The 24,699-nt window shown below is 41.0% G+C and overlaps 1 protein-coding gene across 1 annotated transcript in view; it reads left to right on the forward strand.

Annotated features, from left to right (window-relative positions):
• Window positions 1–24,699, forward strand: part of Piezo (piezo type mechanosensitive ion channel component) — a 1,050,432-nt gene that overhangs the window by 28,801 nt on the left and 996,932 nt on the right. The window contains exons 2-4 of the mRNA XM_080275143.1: window positions 15,913–16,008; window positions 16,438–16,557; window positions 18,177–18,419. Coding sequence (XP_080131269.1) covers window positions 15,913–16,008; window positions 16,438–16,557; window positions 18,177–18,419 — 459 coding nt within the window. The remainder of the gene's footprint in view (window positions 1–15,912; window positions 16,009–16,437; window positions 16,558–18,176; window positions 18,420–24,699) is intronic.

Genomic DNA, 24,699 nt, shown 5'->3' on the forward strand with positions numbered 1-24,699 from the left:
CTTTACTTTTGTCCCTCCAAATAGGTCCAAACTTCACTTCTATACGTTAGAGTTGGTATCACAATACTGTCATGTAGTAACTTTTTCACTTCCATGCTCACTTCCCTGTTTCTTATCACTTCATTCAAGGAAACAGCAACCTTTCTTCCTTGTTGTACCTTTTCAAGCACTTCACCCTGTAAACTTCCATCCTTACTCATCACACTGCCCAAGTACTTAAATGCACTCACATTTTCCATTTCCTCCTCATGGACCTCACTGGATATTCACTGACTTCATTTCTCTCGAAGACCAAAACGTTACTCTTCCCTACATTCACCTTTAGATTCTGTTTCTTACACACTCCCCCAATCTCATTCACCAAGCCTGGCAGCTCCCCTTCATCTTCACTTAACACCACAGTATCATCTGCAAACAACAGTACAGGGAGTTTCCAAACACTGCCCTCTTTCATTAGGCCACTCCAACATCCACTGCCCTACCTTGTATCCCTTTTATAAACCCATCCATATACAGATTGAACAACCATGGAGACAAAACACATCCCTGTTTCAATCCAACCCTCAGATAGAAAAATTCACTGTTCACTATCTACACGCACTGGAACCTTAGCACCCTCATACATACTCTCCATGGCATTCAACAACTTCCCATCTACTCCATAATTATATTCTTGATACTTTTCACAGTCATTGTCTATCCATCCTGTCATAAGTTTTCTCCAAATTCATGATGGCCGCATACAACTTCCTGCCCTTCTCTAGAAACTTTTCCACTAAAGATGTAAGAATGAATATCTGATCTACACAACCTCTTCCCTTCCTAAATCCTCCCTGTTCTTCTCCAACTAATTCCTCTGCAATTTCACTAACTCTATCAGTATGTATCCTGCCATATACTTTTCCAATTACACCAAGAAGACTAATGCCCCTATGATTACCACACACTTCTTTTTCCCCTTTTCCTTTGTACAAGGGAATAATTATACCTGACTTCCAATCCTCCGGGACTCTACCTTCCTCCATATTAAAGAATAATATTTTAGTTTTCTAGTTTTTTGTTACTAATGCGACTTCTAGAAAAAAAAAATTGAGCCTAAAGTAGACTTTCTGAACTGGAAGACTTAGATATTTCCAGATATAAGCTATGCACTAGTACAGATCCATTCCATAGTTTTAAAAACGGTGTGGAAATAACAAGAATAAAATATGAAAGTATGTCATGGCACTGAATGGGAAAATATATTCGGATTGGGATCAGCAGCTGTATCTTGCACTCTGTTGATTGGCTGGTTTGTCCATCTTCTGATTTTTTTTCCATTCTGTAGCACCTTGCATTTAGACACCCACCTTCAGACATAAGTGCTGTATACTCGATCCGATTATTATCTCGACCCGGGTGATCAGTGGTTTTACAGTGTCCGTGGTTTTATAATAAACGTTTTTGCTGTTCACGTTTCTGCATGAGACAAGTAGTTCTGAATGGAAGGATATTTCGTATGTATAAATTATAGCTTGTGAAAATAATTGCATGACAGAGCTGGAAAATAGGTAATTCCAAGATCTCCTCGTTGTTTCCTTGTGGGGAGTCAAACAATAGATGAGCTGGGTGGAGAGAAGTGTGTGGGACGGGGTGGGATGGCTGCGGAACGGAGCTGAAGGTTGGATGATAAATAGCCCTCTAAGAAAATCAGTTAGAGGAACTTAAATAGATGGGTTGGACGGAGAATACTGAATGGGCTGGGCTGGGATGAGTATAGATGGTGGTACAGGATGGAAGTGAGGCATCATATGATAACAGACGTTGTACTGTATGTGGGATAGTGATGTGGGAGTAAATATATAAACGTAGATGCTGCACGGGGAGGTAAAACATGCGTCAGCTTGGCCGCCGTTTTGGAAAGGTCGAGTGCACGTCGTCTGGTATGGTCTGCTCTGCAACTATACCGACTTTTACTTCTCTGCATTGCCACAGAGTTACACTAACAAGCGAACAATTGGCACCAGACAACAGGAAATAACTTTTCATGGGTAAGTATGTACAATTTATATACTATATACTATAATATCAATACAGACGTCATATAGCCCTGCACTGCTCAGACTGATGCATGCAGACGTGCAGTACGTCCACATTGAGTTTAGTTGTAATATAAACAAACTAGTCAATGTGAATGACAGTTTGACAGTATCATAATGCATTAACTTCTATTTCACTATGGTAATCAGCGTACTGTACTCAGATTCTCATGTACTGAGCCACGTAAATATAGGCATGCATAATTGTTAGGTAATGGTCAAGAAACTCACGCCACCTGACTTTCCTTTGTTCTTGTCACGTGTATCACTGAAAATTTGGAATTAATCTAGTTTAGTGAACATGCCTGCCAGGGTTCTGTTAGTGTAAATAAAACGAAAAAAAAGTGGGCTTTACCCAATCGCCCACTCCCACTTTCCTCCTTGTACCCTCTGTTCCCTTGTTCTTCCCTCTTTCTTCCCCCCTCTCGTTCTTCCCTTTACCCCTCTCCCCCTCAGTTTCTTCCCTTCCTATCTCATCTGTGATATCCCCTCGATCCCTCACCCCGAGGCCCATTTCACTATAACCCTCATCACAAAACTCCCTCCATTATTCCCCCTCACCTATGAAACCCTTAATGCCTTACCAAGGAGGATCCTTGGTTTGTTCCTTCACCCCTGAGTCTTCAAACCTTACCCCCCAGAAACTCGTATGACCCCTCATCCCCAGACTTCTGCCATTATTCCCTCACCCCTCATTCTCTTTCCTTCATGATCCTTCACCCCCAGACTTCTGCCATTGTTCCCTGATCCCCCATACTCTTTCGTTCATGACCTCTCACCCCTCATGGTCATTCCTCCATGACCCTTCACCCCTCATACTCTTTCCTCCATGACCCCTCACCCCTCATACTCTTTCCTCCATGACCCCTCACCCCTCATACTCTTTTCTCCACGACCCCTTACCCCCTGTACTCTTTCCTCCATGACCCCTCACCCCTCATACTCTTTCCTCCATGACCCCTCACCCCTCATACTCTTTCCTCCTTGACCCCTCACCCCCCGTACTCTTTCCTCCGTGATCCCTTACCCCCCGTACTCTTTCCTCCACGACCCCTCACCCCTCAAACTCCTTCCTTCATGATCCTTCACCTTTCGTACTCTCATCCATGCCTCCTTACCCCCGGTACTATTTCCTTCATGACCCCTCACTCCTCATACTCTTTCTTCCTTAACCTCTCACCCCTCAGGTCTTCACTCCCCTTCCCCAAACTCTGAGCGCTTTAGCCTCACCCCTCAAACTCCTATGACCTCTCACCCCTTTACCTCAAAATCCCCACTTTGGGCCGTATTGCAACGGCATATGAGACTTTAGCACATTTTCCTTAGCGGTTTATTCTGGATACACACTTTTTTATTTTCTTGTACGTTACTGAGGCAAACTATGCTGCTACTAGAAATTTATAAATGTCATGAATAAAATGTCAGGGGATAATATTCATAATAAATTGTTCAGAATATGTTGCTGCGAAGTTTCGTATGCCACCTAGAATACGGTCCTGCAATTCCTCGGCCCCAAATCTTCTCATATTCTTTCCTGTCGGCCGAAGTCCATTTCGCCCTCTTTTATCGCTTCGTCCTCTCCCTCGACCTGGCCAGCGTGTAGAATGATCCAGAATCCTTTTATTTTTTTTTATTTTTTTTTTAAACCAGAATTTAACTCAAGACTTATACGGTTGTGGATGATTTATTGGAGGGTTATCCTGTGACCTTCCCCATAACGCCTTTAATCCGATGATGACTATTTTGTTCATACTGTATACAGACTTTTATCAGGATAGGAGAGCTTTTATAGCCTTCATAATCCTTGAACAAGAGAAGTCTTTCTTAGCTGAGGAAAATCGCATGTAAATAACTAAAAAATTATAAGTCATCGAGTTGAAGGAGATAAATACAACCATGGGCCATGGGATGTACCAAGAATAAAATAAAGACGTAATCGTACTGAAAGTGTTAATGAAGATGTCAAATCAAAGGCTTCTAAGTATTGTCCCCACGACGAGAGGTAGCCCCCTCCACCCTGTTACTCTCCTTAACCCCTTCAGTCTGCTACTTTAGATTTTATTCAGCTTAGAGAGAGGAATCAAGTTGTGAGGGCGTTTCTAACCCCGTCACTACAGATGATTTCTCCAAACCCTATCAAAATTGTCTGGAGGTGGCAAGAATGAGCGGGAAGTATGTTGCCGTTCTGAGGGAGTTAATGACGAGGAGAATTAAAATAATGCGTATCGACTAGGCGAGGGTCATTAAAGCAGACATATAATTTTGGAAAAGTAAGCCATCCCCTAGAACATGGTGCAGAACAGGCAAATTTACAGCCGGCTCTTCATTTGCACTGTTGGGTGGACAGGAACAAGGGAAAACGAACTTTGCCCTTGAGTCTGACTGGCCCGAGAGGAACACAGGTTTTTCCATTTGCTGATTGCATATGCTAACCAATACAGCACCGGCTCCTCCTAATGAAAAAGTCAAATCAATGGCTGTAAGAATTGTCCCCCCTTACTCCCTCTTCCTCCCTCCTACTAAAAGTAAGCTCCCTTACTCCATTAGCCTCCCTAACGACACCACTATGGAAACTACCCCATTACCCCTCTTGCCTAACGACCCAACACCTACCCATCACCCACCCCCTCTCCTCCACCGCGCCCTTCCTCCCACCTCCCTATCCTCTCCCCCTTCCCATTCCCATGTCTCCCCTTACCCCTCCCCCTCCCTCCATCCCGTCTTCCTTCCGGACTTAATTAGCCTGGTTTATGTTTGTGGTGTTTCGACCATAGGTTTGTTTTTCTTGGGTCTCTCTCTCTCTCTCTCTCTCTCTCTCTCTCTCTCTCTCTATATATATATATATATATATATATATATGTGTGTGTGTGTGTGTGTGTGTGTGTGTGCGCGTATGCTTGTGCGAGTGCGCGTATGCTTGTGCGTGCGTGCGTGTGCGCGTATGCGTGCATGTGTGCGTGCGTGCACGCAAGTGGGTGCGTGCGTGTATGTGTGTGCGTGTGCATGCGTTTATGTGTGTATGTGCGTGCTTGTGTGTGTGTGTGTGTGTGTGTGTGTGTTGTGTGTGTGTGTGTTGTGTTGTGTTGTGTTGTGTTGTGGTGTGTGTGTGTGTGTGTGTGTGTGTGTGTGTGTGTGTGTGTGTGTGTGTGTGTGTGTGTGTGTGTGCGCGTGCGTGCGTGCGTGCGTGAGTGAGTGAGTGTGTGAGTGAGTGAGTGAGTGATTGAGTGAGTGTGTGTCTGTGTGTGAATGTGTGTGTGTGTGTGTGTGTGTGTGTGTGTGTGTGTGTGTGTGTGTGTGGTGCACGTGTGTGCGCGCGCTTACGCGCGTGGGGTGTTATTCCCCCGAGATTTTTTTTCTCATTCTCTCCCCCTACCCTTCCTCTTTTTATGTCCCCTTGGTCCCCCTCTTAAAAGATTCTCTGGCGTCTCTTTCTTCCCCAAACAACTGGTCCTTCCTCCTCCACACTTCCTCTCCCTTTTTTTGTCATCCGTCTTTGTCCAGTCTCTTCTTCATGTGTCTTTGTCCTCTCTTACACCATCACTCCCTTATTGTACTTTACTTCGGCCCCCTTTACTAACCGGTATCCCACTTTTAACTTCCTTCTCGCCAGTTCACACCATCCACTTCCCCATCACCCCATTCACCCAACTCAGCCCAACCCATACCACACCCTACTTCACCCCTTTCCCCATCACATCCACCCAACCCAGGCCAAGCCACACCACACCATCACCCACAGGACACTCTACCTCACCCACACCACACCCTCCCTCATCCACACCACACACCCCACCTCACCCACATCACTCCCTACCTCACCCACATCACTCCCTACCTTACCCACACCGCTCCTTACCTCACTCAACCACCCTACCTCACCCACGCCACACCCTTCCTCGTCCATACCACACCCTACCTCGTCCGCACCACACCCTACCTCATCCCATTTCCTTCCCATCGTTCTCAGCCCTTCGCGAGTCATCAAGCTGACCTATTAACATAAAGCGAGGGCGTGCCTGTGAGTGACCCCATCACTCACTCGTACCTTTGAACCCTTCGGACTCTACTGGGAACATATTCTCGTCGGATTAGGAGGCTTTCTAGCTCCTCTTTCTTAACGTAGCAATTTATATCAAACCTTACACTGCTGGTTGCATGTAATTTATTCACTATGGTACTGACAAATTGCATGAACCCCGTGAATCCAGTGACGTATTTTTCATTATATTCTTGCTGTCTCCAGATGAGTATATTAAGATTTGATTGAATTTGTGCTACTGAAAAGGATAAGTAAGGTTTTATCTAACCCTCAAGTTAAAAAAAATTCAAGTCGAATCAGATTGTCAGGAAATACCGTAGCCCTAATATATATATATATATATATATATATATATATATATATATATATATATATATATAAAGTACCATCTGACACAGGAGTTCATACCACACAAGAATGTCAACGAAACACATGCTGAAATATGCTGGTAAGGAAGAGGTGCTAAGAAACCCTCGTACCCCCAAACCCGATTTTTTTTTTTTTTTTTTTTTTAATCCTTCCACTTCTATATATTATTTAACTTCGGAGAGACTTTTAGAACTAAATGGGCTAGATACAGCTTTCATTAATTTTATTCATTAAGAAGTAATCTTTCTCATGCTAAATACAATCGTCTGGAGGTAGCAAAAGTGAAATAAAAAATACGTTATCGGATCGAAGGGTTAACATAGCTCATATTTTGCAGTGTCCTGTTTGTTGATGTGGTCATTTGTTTATGGCTTCTGGGTATATTGTTTACGTCATTTTAGTCCTCGGGGAAATTAAGGCATAAGACGCTGTTTCCGCTGTATATACTGTGAAGTGCGTGAGAGAGGAGTGGATGTGTATGATAGAGGCTTGGGTGCATACGAGATACGTGAATGTATATAAGAGGCTTGAATGAATACGAATATGGACGTGTATGAGAGGTTGGGTGAATATGGGACATGGATGTATATGAAAGACATTTTACGCCTGTGCCAGGAATGTTTATATTCGAGGATCATTGATGAATAGTATATGAAACGTGAACGTACTGTATATACGATGTTTGTATGTATGGAATGGTTTCGATGTAAATGAGAGGCATTGGAATGTTTTTGCCTGCAGTTAAGTTCCGTGAACCCTGGAAATCCATCTATCCATCCATCATCCAATCCTACATTGCCCCATGAGGAGCGTAGGAGCCCGGGGCTAGGCAGTTGGTCCCGACATTTAAGATGAGAGTGAATCAACTTTTGAAAATAGACTAACACTGAGTTAGCCTACAGATGCTGGAGGTAAACTTGTGCACGGAATTTACAGTTGTGAGCATAAATACAGATCCACTCCCTTACGATAAGTAACGAGATAGTGAGCAGTGACATTCAAAACCAAGTGATGCGGTCTTCAGAGCACAACATATTTTTAATAACATTGTTAGTTCCATAAAAAAAAAAAAAAAAAAATTACCAATATTATTTTCCGCAGTTGCACAAATTAACTCCGAAGTAGACTAATGTGTACCCAAAACCAGTAAGACCGACACTAGACACTGACTTCAAACCCTGCCGCTGTACATTAACGGGATTACTTAGGAGCATATGAATAACTTTACTCCATTAGTTATCTCGGCCTTTTAATAGTTTACTTGAGAAATCCATCGATATCAGTTACCGTCACGATCAAAGGCTGGTTGATGCACTATGAATAAGTCCGAAAATTTGAAGAAAATCCTCCAGTGAAGTATTTACGACTTCTTTTAAGCATCAGGTGGAGTACCAAGGATACAAAGGAAAGCAAACAGCAACTGATCTGTTGGTCCTTTCGTGACTGTTTGTTATAGGGAAGGTTATTCTGTGAGAACAGCAGGAACTTATGTTTGAGATTGCATTTATAGAAGCAATGTTTTCGCTTAAACGACTGCTAGATACTTTACAGTCAAATGAGAGAGAAGAGAGGGTGTGCGCTGACGCCATTATCTTGGATTCGCAGCCATTTTGAGGAAATGTATGTAAACGCTGAAAGCGCAATGCACGGAGTCCCCGACGAAATTTCAAATTTTATGTCAGAAGGTAATATTGCATGTAAGAGTTGTTCCAGAGCTCTTGATATGTACAGTACAAGGATGAATTTCGACAAGACAAAGAGCGTTACGCAGGAAAATTTAAAATAATTGATTAAGTGACTAGAATGTGCATCTTCGGATATGTTACCCAGATGTCGTTATATGATATTCTTGACGAGCCCTTATATAGCTTATGGTCTAAAATATTATAGGAGTCTTGGTGCCTACAGTCAGATGATTTTTGGATGTGTTAGTGCAGTCACCAGTAACTGGTTAGTATATAGTGAAAGCAGGGGTAGGATAGCTTTCATTACCAGTTAATGTACCGACCGTATGCGTAAACAATATGTGTACTGTATTAATGTGGCAAACGATGCATGACGAAAGTATTTGCTGCTTCACGTGGTCTCCTAATATGCTTTAATTTGGATTCTGCTGAACAAACCACAAGCGTCTCCTCTCACCACTCAGTTTGTGTTTTCTTCCAGATATCGAACATCTTCGGCAACTTTTAATACTTTTAAGTGTTTATCTCTACCATGCTAATCGTGACAAACCATTTTCTAGATTCAGACGCTCGTTCGCGTCCGCCATGATGAAGAACTTCAGGTTTATTAACGTCACGTGAAAATACTGTAAAAAAAAAAAAAAAAAAAAAAAATGCTATAAACAATATATGTGATGATAGGTAACTGTTATGGTGAGTTGTTTAATGTAAAATTGGTCACGATCCTTCACAAGTACGGCATCTGGCTGGTGCTATGTTTGTCATTTTAGAATAAATATTATATACCCCCTTAATTCTGGTGACGTATTAATCAGTTTATTCTTATTACGTCTAGACGATTGTAATTCGTTAAGAATTGATCTGACATAGCGAATGGGTTAATGAAGAGTATTATATTTTTTCGAAAAGTCGGTTCTGCTGAGTAAAATCGTGTGAAGATAGCAAAACCACGTCATCATAATGAGGAGTTAAAGTAAAAAAAAAATGGGATAGTAGTTAACTTATGGAGCCTTATGGTAACAACTGTATAGGAATCTTTACAAATGTGGCCCCAGGACTGGTGGTCATGCCTGACATGCTACCGGTCACGCAACACAGAGTGTGATTTAGCATGGGCACCTCACAAATTATTCTAAAAATAATTGATGCATTTTGATGTTCGTTTTCTCCCATTCATTGCAAAGATTTATCCATGGTTATTTTTATTGAATATGAGATCATGAAGAGGTTGGTAAGCATACAATTTTTAGAGTTCTATTAAAGGAGTGGAAGAAAAAAGATGCTTAACCTTTCATCCCCGTTGATGAGTGCGATGTGTATTTTAGGCTTGCTTACATGTTTGCACTTGCATGGAAATATGACAGAATTTCCTCAGGTCAGGTCATTTGTTAACTTCAGCGTGGTAAATATAATGATGCCTTCATGAATAACTTCATAAACTAAATAATAATATAATAATAATAATAATAATAATAATAATAATTGATAATGATAAAGTAAGGTACCAATTGACTGTACGAGGATCATTAGGTCAGATGATCAGTTTTTGCTTAGATCCAGTCTTCACAGGAGCACGACCTGATTGAACAGGGAACTGCATCAGGACCACTGCACATGTAGAGCTGCCATCAAGTGAAAGATTTAGCATTAACACCTTAGTTATGTGAGTGTAGGGTGAACAAGGATAGGAAGGAAACAAAATGAATCAACCAATCAGACTAGCCAGAGATCAAACCCTGGTCATTCCCGTTGCGAGCTAGACGTGTTAACCAATGCACCACCGACTCCGTCTTCATGAACCTTACCTTTCTTGCATATATCGGGGTGCAGGAGGGTGAGGTGATCTCAAAACCAACTGGCTGCTAGGGTTTTTCTTGATATTTCCGTTCATGTCATATTTTACGTGGACTCAAATTTCAGGTGACATATTTTGGTCTGGTAGAGGTGGAAAGTTATGTAGCGCGTCTTCCTTACCATTTATATTTTATTATATGTTGCTTTAGTATTCCGTTGCATGCTGTTAATGCAAAGTGTGTCTGTGTTCAAATGACGTAAATAGCATGCAGGAGAACATCGAGCTTAATAATCAGAGCCAGTAGTTGAGAACATATATAACTTACAGTAGAATATCAGCGTTACTATGAAAAGAGTCGTTAAAAAGAAATATAAAATGGGGGTGCTTGAAAGCCTCAATAACTGACGAGAATTCAGTCACTGCTAACTTCCACCGCACGAGGGCTAACTTTGGGGGAACGCCCTCACTTCTGAGAAAGGTCAGTGTGGGAGGCGTGGCCGTATAATTATAAACTATTCTAAACCTAAGTTGCGTGTACGATTGCTTGATTTTATTTTTGTCTACGCTCGAACACCCAAGCAATAATGAATAATAAAAGCGAAGAATGCGACAAAATGATTTGATATCTGATAATAATTTACTGTTATCATAGACTCTTTGTTTATCGAAAAAAGTTGCTTAGGATCCTTTAAGAATATTTCCCCCGTGGTCGTCTTCATAATCATTTTTAAGTGTAACTCGTAAGCTTTCGTTTATACTTTTACCTTCAGTCACATAGATACCAAACATTTCATCAGCCAAACTAAAATTAGGGTTTATGTGAAAGTATGACCAAGCAAATTATTCATGATAATATTTAACTTGAGGAGTCTTGTTTGTCGAGAGAATTGGCTAAGATGCATAATGAATCCTTTGGTCTGTGATAGGTTTATTGACCCAGGCTGAGTCACCTGTATCCTCAGGTCGCCTGCTCGCCCGCCCTTTAACCCGAACGTCATTATTCTTCTTAAGAGTCAGTCAGGAACAGTAATTCGCCAAATATTCCACTGCTTCCTCCTCCCATTGCCCTCTTCTGGCTGATAACCCTGATAGAGGCTCAGTATCTTTTTCCGTTCATTAATGGCTCTGTTACATTATACGTCAGTCGTGAAAATAACGAACTTGCCATAAATGGAAATAGACGCAGTGGATTATTAGGGGAACTTATGACCCTGAATGTGCCTAAGCATGCACACCGGTTTAGAATGAAGCAGTCTTCATAATAATACAGTAAAATGTGTTTAACAAAAACTACTTTCGTGCATATACTTATGACATCCTTAAAAATTCTTGTGTGTGTGTGTGTGTATATATATATATATATATATATATATATATAGATAGATAGATAGATAGATAGATAGATATAGATGTAGATATAATAGTGTGTGTGTGTGTGTGTGTGTGTGTGTGTGTGTGTGTGTGTGTGTGTGGTAAAATAGGTCCATGAAGAATATATCCCTGAGAAAATGCGGCCAAGAGGAAACTTGGGTTCAGTGGGTAAAATGAGACCACGGGAGTCTTTTCCCGTAGGGGGAGTGGCCACCCAGTGTGCCAATCAATGCCGGTATGCTCTATCGTAGGGTTTTACCCAGGCAACGCCGGGTACCCCTGCTAGTAATTTGTATTATAGTAATTTTTATTGCCCGCCTTTTAGCAAGGCGGAGGGAGAACTTTGCCTGCCTCTGTGTGTGTGTGTGTGTGTGTGTGTGTGTGTGTGTGTGTGTGTGTGTGTGAGAGAGAGAGAGAGAGAGAGAGAGAGAGAGAGACTAGTTATTCCTATTATATCTCATGAACGGCATCAGCTATCAATATGAAACCTTCAGTGTATCAATATATGGCCAATATCTTGAACCAGTTCGAAAATGGGCACTCGGGGTCAAGGTCAGGGTCACCAAAATGGCTGCCAAAGGCCAATTAGTTTTTATCCCCAGCCTTTAGCACCATTATATCTCTTTGAGCGGCTTGAGCTATCAACATGAAACCTTCAGGGTATAAAGGTATGACCAGAATCTTGGACTTGCCAACAGCATATTCTGGCGGGCGATTAGCATTCGGCTCCCGAATGCTTTTCTTTCATTTTTTATTGACAGTTTTCGTGATCAGTATATTTTGTGAACATTTAAATCATCAACCGAACCTCCTTTCCCTCCCAAGGACAGGTTGGGGAGTAGGAGCGTCCAGACAGCCCAGGTTTGCCCAATCCAGTGGGCCATGCTTCCATTCACTCATCATTCAAACCCCCGGAATCCTGGCTCTGTCTGAAACGCCGGAAAATTTTAAACTTTTAAATACTGCGGTAAATCTAAATCAAATTTTCTGTGAGTGTTGTTTGAAACTTTGTGCTGTATATGACTTTCTACCAACCCTGTGTCAGCGAATGGTGGAGTCTGAGCCCAGCGGGTAAGTGTGAACGAAAAGGGTAGGACAGACCAAAATTAACACAGACATCAATGACTCACAGCAGCATGTTGTCTGGCATTAACGGTAACTGTATTTAAACTCTCTGAGCTGAATAAAATAGAGTAGCATTAGCAGGAATGGAATTGCTAGAGTTGTCCCAACCATAAGTATATTAGGGAAATTAATCATTTCAGTACAGTTATGTCTTTTGTACTTTCTCCTGCCGCCATCAGACAATTTTACTCAGCCTAGGAGAGATAATTCCGGATGCCTATTTATAACATCATATACTTCTTTAGTAAATGAGGTGATGGTCCCATTTAATCAAAATAAAAAGTCATAGAGCATCACTGGATTCAATGGGATGTCTTTTTCATGTAATTTTTGCCATCTGTTGGTTTATTTTACCTTTTGGACAGACTTTTTCTAACTGGATTTTAAATAGTACATCCTAAGCTGAATGAAATCGTCTGATGATAGTAAGGTTCACTACTGTGTATTTTTCATTTTATTCTCGCTACCTCCAGACGATTGTATTTAACGGAAGGTTGACTTTTCGAACTGATGGGGTTAGATAAAGCCTTCATTAACCAGTCACTAGGAAAAAACTCTCCTTGCCGAATATTTCCTGGGTATAGAGTTATTAAAATGAAAAGTACATCCTCTGGGTAAAGCGTAATGGATTGGAGTTTGGCTTCAGTAAAAGGTCACCTCATACTTGTAAGGAAATTATTGACCGAGCGAACTATCTTCCCTGTTGTCCATTGCCTCCTTTCTTGAGAGAGAGAGAGAGAGAGAGAGAGAGAGAGAGAGAGAGAGAGAGAGAGAGAGAGAGAGATTAGGTAGGATAAACAGAAAAGAAAGGTGTTTAAAGTAAAAGGTGCTTTGCTGTAAAACCACAAAGGTAAGAAGTAGGGAGAGACGAAGGTAAAAGAAAAGGTCATATTGAATATGAAGGAGAGTGATGGTGGCAGTGGGAAGAGGGGAGTGAGGAGGGACGAGAGGGGAAATGCAGTGAGGAGGGGAAGGATGTGGAGGGGAGAAGGGGTTAAGAATGGTAGTAGAGAGGGAGAGAAGAAAAAGGTAATACCGGTATGTAGCGGAAGGGAGGGGAGAGGGGACAGAAAGGGAAGTAGTGAGAGGGGCAGAAAGAAAAATAGTGGCGGAAGGACGGGAGTGGTGGAGAGGGAAGCAATGAGGGAGGGGAGAGGGAGGGTGAGGTAGGGGAAAGGAATGGAACAAATAATCGTGGGAAGGAGGGGAGGTGGAGGCAGTGAGAGAGGGAATAGAAACGCTGAGGGAAGGAAAAAGGGAAGCAGCGAGGGGTGAAGGGAAAGAGTGAGGCTGTGAGAAGGAAGAGAAGGCAGTGAAAAGGGTGGAATAGGGAGGGAAAGGGGAAGCGGTGAAAAAGAGAAAAGAGGGGAAGAAAGGGGAGCACATAGGGAGGGAGAAAGGGGAGGAAACAGGAAGGAAAAATGGAAAGCAATGAGGGAGGAAAGGGGAAGGAAGAAAGGGAAGAAATAAGGGAGAGGGATGAGAAGGAGAGAAAGGGAGACGGAAGAGGGTGATGAGCAGTCAAGGGTGCTGTTACCAGGAATGAACCTCACTAACAGCCAGTGGAGGAGAAACAAGAGGGAGGGGGGAAAGAGAAGGAGAAGGAAGGGATGGAAGGGAAGAAGAATGAGGTATGAAAGGGAAAGAGAGAGGGATGGCAGGAAAGAAGGAATGGAAGGGAAGGTGAGGGAGGATTGGAAGTTTAGGAAGTGTTGGAATAGAAGGGAAAGTGAGGGAGGATTGGAAGTTTAGGGAGGGTTGGAATAGAAGGGCCATAATACAGTAGTGTCAGGTGGAGAAATATTAGATCATAGGGTTTTCACACCAAAGTGTGGAAAGCCAAAGTGTTTTCTCAGTTGCTTTCTTCATTTTTCAGAATGCTTTCTCAGTTTTTTTTTTTTTTTTTTTTTTTTTTATGTGTCCGACTCTGGGCATAGGCTTCACAGCCTGCTATCAAGGCCCAGCAGTCCTCCTACATACCATACACCTCTACATGTCACCACTTCGGCGCTAACACCCACCGTCCATATTGAATACATGCTAGGGCTGTCTCATACAGGACTGGTGTATTGGTATTAGCGGGGGTATTTTTACGACATGTCGGCGGGTCTTCTGGTAGATCAGTAAAGCCTGATTTAATGAAATTCAAATCCTTAAACTGTTCCCTACCCCAGCCGGGATTCGAACCTGGGTCCGTTGGGACTGCAGGCCACCTCTCTACCGATTGAACCACCGCCTCCCCCATTCCTTTATTTATTGATTCACCATTTCGTTTTAAACTTTGCATAGTCTGGGTCAGTAGCCCCAGACATTTTTTTGTTTTGTTTTGTTTTTTTTGTTTTTGTTTTTTTATGGAGACAAACGCCAAATCGCATCTACACGCAAATTTTGAGGTCCTGTGTTTTTATGTGTTTATTATGACAATTTGCACAGAAGTGTGTCAGCGACCTTTGGAATGTTGGCAGTCTTGCGGTGCACTCCCGGTACTTTATAAAGTTGAATTAACTCAGGCCAGCAACGTTGTTTATCTTATTCTTTCTGCTACCATGTAATTTTAATTAGCATATGCGATCATGCTAGTAGTGAAGGAACCTTTAAGCTGATATTACAAAGCTATTTGTTGGAGTAAAATTCGCAGTTGTATTTCACTGAAGAAAAATGAATGTAAGAAAATAGAGTAGATACTTAAATACCAATACAAGCGAAAGTGGCAAGGGGTCAGGCCAGGAAAAAGACCTTGGAATAAATGTATCACCTGCGGCTAATGCAAGTGAAAATAAAAAAATATGTGTATATTGCTAGTCGTTATGAAAGCGGCTTGTATGTAGATATGTGGATGACGATGTGATAAGCAATACTATAACTCGCTGTGCTATTGCAGGTGCCTGTGTAAAAAGTAAGAAGGAGCAACTTAGAAAGTAGATTCTTGAGAAGTGATACATTTCCAATAATGAGTCAATCAGTCACTGTCGTTTAGTCAGGCAGAAATTATTTAATTAATAAGGAAAGTCAGTTGGTATTGTGTGTGTGTGTGTGTGTGTGTGTGTGTGTGTGTGTGTGTGTGTGTGTGTGTGTGTGTGTGTGTGTGTGTGTGTGTGTGTGTGTGTGTGTGTGGCAGAGTAGAAGGAACATCATGCCCTGTAGTTCACAAACGTTTTAATTCAGGTTCACCCAGTCATTTTCGAAGTATTGTGCGAAAGCGAATGTATGCAACAGGTGGTCACACGATACTGTTGAACTTATTGAATATCCAGCTGGAGTAAGAACGGTGGTACATTTTGCCTGTCTACATAATCATTTTTCGAGCTCTTTTTCAGTCAGCATACTTTAACACCTAGCATCAGAACTGAACAGAAGGATAAGATTATTTACAACAGTGCGGAGGAGGAGGAGGAATGATGATGATTACGATGATGATGATGATGATGATGATGTTATTTCCTCCCCCAGGTGCAGTGCTGCGTTTCAGTGTGGTGTCGTTTTCGTACCTGCTGTTGCTCATGGCCATACCGCTCCTTCCTGCACCCACCTTCCACACCATGCGAGGTATCAAATTTATCACAACCTTTCATCTGCACTTGTTAATCTTCTCCCCCTGTCATATATGGTGATAATTTTCTTTGATGGTTTTTCTTTTTCTGCTGTCCATCCATCACCGTATTCCTCTTTCCTTACCACTAATACATAGAGTGAGAAGATTCCAGAAACAGGAAGAAAGCATAAGCTGAAGAGCACCAAGTTGGGAAAGAACTTTCAAGCGTCTAGTTCTTGTTAGGAAATGATTTTCCGAAGTATAGTTTATGAAAGCCTTAAATAACTTCTCAAAGTCCCTCCTAAACTGAATAAAATGATCCAGCTTTAGCAAGGATGAATGACAGATTTATGCAGTAAAACTGAAATGAAGGAAGTAACTAATATTTTCATGGCTTATTTGGTTAATCATATTTTAATAATTTTTTTGTTCTTATTGTGCAGGTCACACCGGTCGCTACCTGAAGGCAGTAGTCGGTATCAGCATCGTGAACTTCTTGCTGCAGTTTACCTTCCAGATTGTCCTCCTCTCTCTTCCACCGTATGCTTCATTCCTGCAGGAGTGTGAGTAGACAGAGAGAGAGAGAGAGAGAGAGAATAACTCAAAAGTTTTCATCCGATTTTAACCAAATATGGTGGAGAGGTAGAGGGACAGCCAAATAGTTGACCTATTATTTTTTAAAAGTGTTAGAGCTCAGTTCCGCAAGGCAGGGTCAAAAACTGACGTTGGAAAGTTAGCTTAACAGTTTTTATCCGATTTAGACCAAATGATGGAAGTATTGAGAATAATGTAAGATCGAAGGGTTTGATTACCCGTCCCCTCCCCTGAGGGACTCGGGAACGGGTATTGCATTCACTCCGTTTGTCAGTCTGTTAACTTTACGCGAAAACTACTGATGCGATTTTGACTAAACTGACAGGGATGATGGGCTCTGACATTCTGGTCACTTGATTAAATGTTGGGCCAAATTGGGCCAAGGCCCAGGCTGTAGGCCCCCCCCCCCAAAAAAAAAAAAAAAAAAAAAAAATCGTTTTTATGACAACCCCTTTCAAATTCGTCATATCAACATGAAACCAAAACTGCATCCAATAACATGCCTCATTACATTGGGGAGACCCCCCCCCCAGTTAGTGGTAAGGGTGTCAATGTCAGGTGAGTCGGGCCTAAAATTTCAAATGGGCATAAAATCGTCAATTTTCTCTCAGCTTACTCCAAATCTGATATGTGACATGTTGTACTAGATATCCTGTTGTGTTTATACTTCAACACTAAAATGACTGTCGAGGACAGGTATGCTATGCCTTGGCCCCGCTTAGTGTTTTGAAAGTAATCCTTTCAGAGACCAGGGTCGCAGGGCAAGGTCAGAGTCCAGTCCATGTGTCTGTGTGTGAACATAACCACTAAAACAGTTATAGACAAAGCTTGGGAGGAGAATTGAGGATCAGCCTATGGATCAGTGGCAGACCTATGACACTTCTTTTGAGAACAGGTCAATGGGTCAAGGCCAAACGGCAAGGTCAACCAAGCAGGTTTTTACACCATTCTTTATGGATGGGTTCAAGGGAAGGGAAAGATAAAAGGGATTCGATTTTAAACACCAGGGTCAAGGTCACAGGGAATGGTCAAAATCAGGGTCACAGGACAAGGTCAACTCAAAATATTTTTTATATGATGTGAGCCAAATTTGGTGGAGGGGATAAGAGGTGGTCAAGAATGAAATAATTCTGTTTTAAAAGGAATTAGTCAAAGGTCAGTGTCACAGGGCAGATTCAGTTTTCCGGCTTGAGTATTGCACTGTGTGTAGGTGCTGCCTTTTTTTTTTTTTTTTTTTTTTTTTTTAGTCCACATTAAAATACCGAAAAAATTTCCTTTAGAGGCCCATTGCTGCTTGTAAAGCATATTTGCCAGTTTCCCGAAGTGTTTAGAAATATTTGTAATACAGGTATTTTTAAACATCCCCGTTGAGTCAGTGATGGGTTTTAAACTATAGGTATCAACTGTTACCATAGTTAGTACTGCAGATTTGTAGCACTGGGAGAGCAGCTCCACAAATCACAGTGGAAGTTTATGGCATTTTTTTTTTTTTATCTATTGTGGACTTTAGCTAGCAAAATGGATTATAAAAAAGATGACCTGTAATGAGTATTTACAGTAAAGGGTACACCTTTATGCTCTTCCACAGGTAACTTCACTGAGAAACTGTTTCGCCACTTGGGCTTTGTTCGGCTGGATGGGATCGATGAGGTGGATGGGACTCGATGGCTTCTTCCCGAGTGTGTTCTCCTCGTGTTTTCCCCGGGGGTGTATGTTGCCTGCCTGAAGCTGACCGCCCACACCAGCCCACACCTTAACCTGCCTGCCCACACTGATCCCTCAGCTGAGCCTCCGCACAAAAATATAGGGTTGAGGATTCTTAATGCTGTTGGTATGTTGAGAACCCTAACTGTAATTCTTTAACGCTTTCTCCAAGTGAGTTATATATATATATATATATATATATATATATATATATATATATTCTCATGTTGCTACCAGATTGTTATTCAGCTTGTGGGAGTACCTTGGTAGTAAAGTTCATGATGGCTACTACTAACCCCATTATTAAAAAAAAAAAAAAAAAAAAAGACTGCTGAAATGTGTTGCCTGAATTTAGCGAGAGTAATATAAAAACAGTTATCAGAGTGGAGTGGTTAACTGCTGTTACATTCACTTAACTGTTCTCTTGTAAACCTATGCACATACCAGTACACCCTCCCAGATTTCATATATAGCACTGTATGATACCTATCCACCATTATGCCGACCTACACCTTTGCAAGAGTATATAGCAGTTTACAAGTGCGCGTGGGCCCTTCGGGCCCTCTCGCACTTACTCCTGCAGACGGCTCTCACACTGTGCGCTCGCTCTCTCGTGTTTCGCACTCTTTTCCTTGTGCTTCTCACTCGTATCCTCCCACTTTGCGCGCGTGTTGCTATCATTTCAGGTAATCAAGTCATGTTTATGTGCAGTTCTAGACTATTGTTGTCACTATAGGCCGTCAAGGTGACATCGAAGGGCTCATGATGGTCTGTTAATGTGCTGTTCTAGTCTAATGTTGTCACTTGGATTTTTTGCAGCTAACCAATTGATCGTGTTATTTGCAGCTTTGGGAATGGAACTCAAGTTGTCCACACGCAAGTCCGAGATATTAACCACTCAGCCACGGCAACCGAACGGGCGCCGGGAACGGCGTTTTCTGGTCAAAATTTGATCGCTCATTAAATATAGTAAAAGTTTTTCAGTCGTGATGGGACCAAGTTTTTTCACATCAGCGAATTTTTTGCGATTTTTGTGCCAGTTTTGGTGCGATTTGAATGTGTAGTTTCGGCTGCCCAAAATACACACACACAGACACACCGCTACTGCTATAGTATATTAGATAGGATATACAGATAACAGGAGGCCTGTTGGCCCATACGAATTTATCTGTTGGAGAAAATCCTAATTCTGCTTAGATCTAGCCAGCGTGTAAGAGAAAAGAGGAAGTCTCTCCCCACCCACCACACCATCCAGTTAACCAGCATGAAAAATATTTAAAAGAACATGCTTTGTTAGAAAGAGAAAAAAGAACAAGCATGGAAATTTTTACAATAGATGCAGAAGAGGAACAACCATGGACTATATAATCTCCGTTTTACAGATCTGTAAAGTTCATATTATTAAGTAAACATCTCACAGTAGTCGGCATACATTTCATCCTGAAAATAAACACTAAGTTATAGCCTGTAATATCACAGTATTTGTCTAGCCGAGTTTTAAACGTAACACTAGTTTTGGCACTAACTACTGTTGTTCATAGTCTATTCCATTGTTCCTCTGCGACGTGAACATTAAAGTAATGTTTTCTAATATCAGTGATGCATCTCTTACGTCTTTCATTCCGTTATTTACAGTCATAGTATCATTCTGTGTTTCAGACAGATTATCGTAATCAAGATCGTTAAATTTGTTGAGATTCATAAATAGTTATATTAGACCTCTGAGTCATCACTGTTTTAGGGAATTCTTCAGTTACACATCGTTGGGTAAACTTTGCAACGATTGGATTTTTTTTTTTTTTTTTTTTTTTTTTTTTTTTTTTTTTTTTTTATAGCTCCGCGCTGCATTCACTCAAGCCAGTCTTCGTCCATAATAAGATTCGGGGACCATTGCTGCATACAGTATTCTAGGTGTGGTCTAACTAAGATTTATAAAGCTTGGAAATTACACCGGACGTTTTGTTATCAAAGGTCCTTGCAATGAAGCCGAGCATTTTGTTTGCCTTGTTACTGGCTGCTATATATATACTGTTTTAAGATTTTGATGTCATTACTGATAATAACTCCTAAATCCTTCTCATCCTTTACATGCGTTAGTGGGGTGTGGAACATGCGGTATTCATATTTAATGTTTTTGTCGCGCATGAAACTTCATGTGCCATTTTCCACTCGAATATAATAACGTGTCCGGGTAGTTTTATATAGATTTACAGTCAGCTTTCATAATCACTGTTCAGCTAATATTCGTGTCATCTGCACATTTTGCCACCTTAGACACCAGTCCCTATATAAATAGTGAACAGTTGGGAATTCCGCTTTTCACTTCTAACCAATCAGATGAATCGCCATTTATTACTACACGCTGCTTGCGATTAGTTAACCAGTTGGCAGTCCGTGAACATAATTTGTTAGAGAGCCCGTTAGCATTTAACCTTTCTAGTAGTCTTAGATGGTCTGTCGAAATGATATCCAGCACAGAGACTGAATCCCAGAGACTCTTAAAGTTGAGATTAACACTGCAGCTCATAAAAAACTAGCCATAATTTCATTGATATGCTGTGTAAAAGAACACTGATATCTCATGAACCTCTAATAAACCTGTAATAAAGATGCTTGGCCCATAAGATTCCAGAAACCGGCTTCTCCACAGACCTACAAGTTTTAATGTCTGTACCTTTTAGCTTGCAATAGTAAAAAAAAAAAAAAAAAAAAAAAAAAAAAAAAAAAATCTTGCTATTACTAGTTTCTAAAATCGCCACTGTTGACTTTAGTGCGGTTTGGAGTTCGTGTTCCGGTCACTACCAAGAGCGTGGCATTAGGTGAGCCCACGTCAGGCTAGGTTTCCCTTCGAATATACAGTTGGCTTCAATACTGTATTTCACAGCACTTGCTTTGTCAGCATCGGCGACTAAACGCTCATACCAGTCTATTCATAATGTCTAAAAGGAAAATAAAACCCCTTGGTCGTAAAACTGTAGCGAAGAAACATTTATCAGTTGGCACAACACAGAGTATTGAGAAAATTAAGAGGTACTTCTGTGAAGTTGCTTACAGACCAGAGTGGCATTAGCACCACCACTATTTATGGCTTGCAACAAAGTCACCACATCTTCAGTCGAAACATACTAAGTACAGTACTGTTAAAAAGCTGGATTTGCCAGTCAGGTAGTCGAGAAGCTTCTCACTGATTCCCGATGTTTGCCGTAGGCTACTTCCGCTACAAGTCAGAGTTGCCAGAGTGTCTGCTGTTTGTGAGAGTAGTTATTACGTAAGTTATGCATTAATTTTTGTTCTTTTTCTCAGTAATGTTTCATTTACATGATTGTTCATTAAAATGTGTAATTTTATTTAAGTTTGAATGCTAAATAATGTAGAGTGTTGTGTAGTGTGGGAGAACTCTGGCATGTTTTGGTTGTCTCCGAGTTGGTAACTGTGCTTTCTCTCTCTGGAATACGCCAGAACTACGGAAAAATGTAGTTTTCTAGATTAATGCAAGCTTATATAAGGATGGGGAAGAGACGAGCAGTTTCAGCCAGTTTTCATTTCAGTTTGAGTGTAGTGCAGTGTCAGTGTAGTTTGTACATTTTCGGTACTTGTGAAAACAATGAGGTGTTGTTGGCAAATAGTGGAGTTATTGAAGTTTGTATATCATCGAAACTTGTGAAAATAGTGAAGTGTTGTCAAGCATTACGTGTAATTGCAGTTAGTAAAATTTGTATAGCTCCAGTGTTTGTGAGAATAGTGAAGTTAGAAACCATTAAGTGTAATTATTTGGAAAATAGGGACAGTGAACTTAAGAAGCCAGTTTTTTTTTTTTTTTTTTTTTTTTTTATTTTTTCCCGACGCTTGAGCTGATCCTGTGTACTGTACACCTAAAGCCTGACCATAGCTAGAACTCACAGGGCAACGTCATTCCAGTACTGTACTACTGCTGTTGGAGCCTGTGGCAGTGTGGGACGGGGACGTAACAGTACTAATATCCTTTAACTTACCGTCAACCCATATGTTTACAACAAAAACTAATTATTGTTTTTAATAAGCAGAACTCTAATACAAGGTAATTTTTAGACAATGGCGCGCATATCTTTCACTTGCACTACTCTTCTCTCGTTAACTGCATAGATAACTGCTAGCCATTTTCTCTCTCTCTCTCTCTCTCTCTCTCTCTCTCTCTCTCTCTCTCCAGTTGTGATTAATATAAAATGGTTCATCAGAAGGGGACCATTATTGGAAATTAGGAAAAGAGAGGCGTAGACTGCAAGAGCAGACTGTGAAGAACTGAAAGATTTGTGGAAAGAGTAAAAAGAGAATTTGAGGGAAAAAGCAGGAAAGCTAAAGGAAGGAAGAACTGTAATCACCTTTTTTTTTTTAATTGATTCCACTGAAAATCACAAAATGGTTGTCTGTTAAAGTTCCTTTGGTACCCATTAAGGTGATTAACCAGTTTCCTTCAACTTGTAGCTCCGGGTGTGTGTAAAAGACGTGATATTTTGAAAATTTTCAGGTATGTAGTGAGTACAGTACTTACTGTAGAGGGAAACATTAGAATACTTTTAACATCGCTCATGCATAGTGCGTCATTTCATTTTATTGATGCTGGTACCCTATAGCTCTAGTGATTTCTTGTAGTGGGGGGAGGATAATAAGGGCTATCCTTAACCCTTCCAGTTTTAAGTCACTCTTAAGCTGAATGAACTTGTCTGGAGCTAGCTGCAATAAACTAATAAAATACCTCATATGATTTAAGGGGCTAATATAAGGTTGTCAAAGGAGAATTAAATGAAAAGGCAAAATGGGGGTTGGAAGGAAGGAAAGTTTATAGATAATACAGGACAGATATGAAGAGAAAAGAAGAGAGAAAATAGTGGAGAGGAGAGATCAAAACAGAGGTCATTACGAGCCTTGTTAGGACTCACACTACCACATTACCTTCCCTGTGTCCTCTTATGGTTGCCCCCTGTTATAGCTTTTATTATCACCAAGTTTTTCTTTTATCTTTAGTTGTTTCTTTGAGTGGTAATCTATTTTTATTGGTAGTTTTATCTTTAGTTTTATTATTAATGCTCTCTCTCTCTACACACACACACACACACACACACACACACACACATGGATGTAAGATTTTCTCATAAAAAGAGAAATGAGAACAGTACAAAGGGGAAATTACTCATCATGGAAAGAAGTGACTAGTGGAGTACCACAGGGCTCAGTGCTGGCACCAATCATGTTTTTAGTGTATATAAATGATATAGACAGTAACACTGGAAATGAAAGCTATCTAAATATGTTTGCAGATGATGCAAAAATACAAAGGAGAATTACTAACACAGACTCTTGTAAAGAGCTACAAGAAGATTTAAATAAACTTCATGAATGGAGTAATACATGGCGAATGGAATTTAATGTGGACAAGTGTCATGTAATCAAGTTTGGTAAAAGTGGAAAAAGACCTGATTGGGATTATACGTTAGGAAATAAAACTCTACACACATCAGAAAGAGAGAAGGACCTAGGTGTGATTATCAATAACAGACTATCTCCGGCTGACCACATCAGTGAGAAGGTACGGAATATGTATACACTGCTTGCAAATATGAGAATAGCATTCACATACATAAATGAAGACATGCTAAGAAGGATAATAACATCATTCATCAGACCAACCCTGGAGTATGCATCAGTACTCTGGAGTCCTCATCTCAAAAAACACATAGACAAGATTGAAAAAGTTCAAAGGGCCGCTACAAGATGGGTACCAAGCTTAAGGGATCTAAGCTGTGAAGAAAGACTAAATAAACTGAATCTACCAACACTACAGGAGAGAAGGAAAATAGGTGACATGATAATGCTATATAAATGTATATCAGGGAAGGAGAAAATAGATATAAATGATTGCTTAACCTATGGGGAAGCATCACCAGGAGGACACAGCAAAAAACTGCATAAGAAGAGAGGTGTTAAAGACGTAAGGAAATTCAGTTTCCCAAACAGAGCAATTGATCAGTGGAGTGCACAACCGAATGAAATAGTGTGTGCCAAAACAATTCACAAATTTAAGGATATGGACGATAAATATGGTTTAAGACATGGGACAGTACGAGCTTGACTCATTCCTGTAAAGATACAATTAGGTAAGAACAATTAGGTAAGAACACACACGTCACTCACTGACAACACACACGTTACACGTACCCACACAGGACGTCATCAGAGGTGAAGACCCTGCAGATCGTGTGAAAATAACGCAAAATCGGCATGCGAATTGAATGCGTGAGTGGTGGTCCCGTCTCATTTGAGTGAGAATAAGCCGGAGGTGTCGGTCAAGCAAGAGTAAAACACAGTGACGGTTGTAAATTTTGCACGATTGCCCCATGGCGCAGAGAAGTAGTTCGTTGTGTATATCCAGC

Source organism: Coenobita brevimanus, chromosome 60 (genome assembly GCF_032717465.1).
Source record: "Coenobita brevimanus isolate Jiangsu-jjx chromosome 60, ASM3271746v2, whole genome shotgun sequence".
Lineage (NCBI taxonomy): Eukaryota > Metazoa > Arthropoda > Malacostraca > Decapoda > Coenobitidae > Coenobita > Coenobita brevimanus.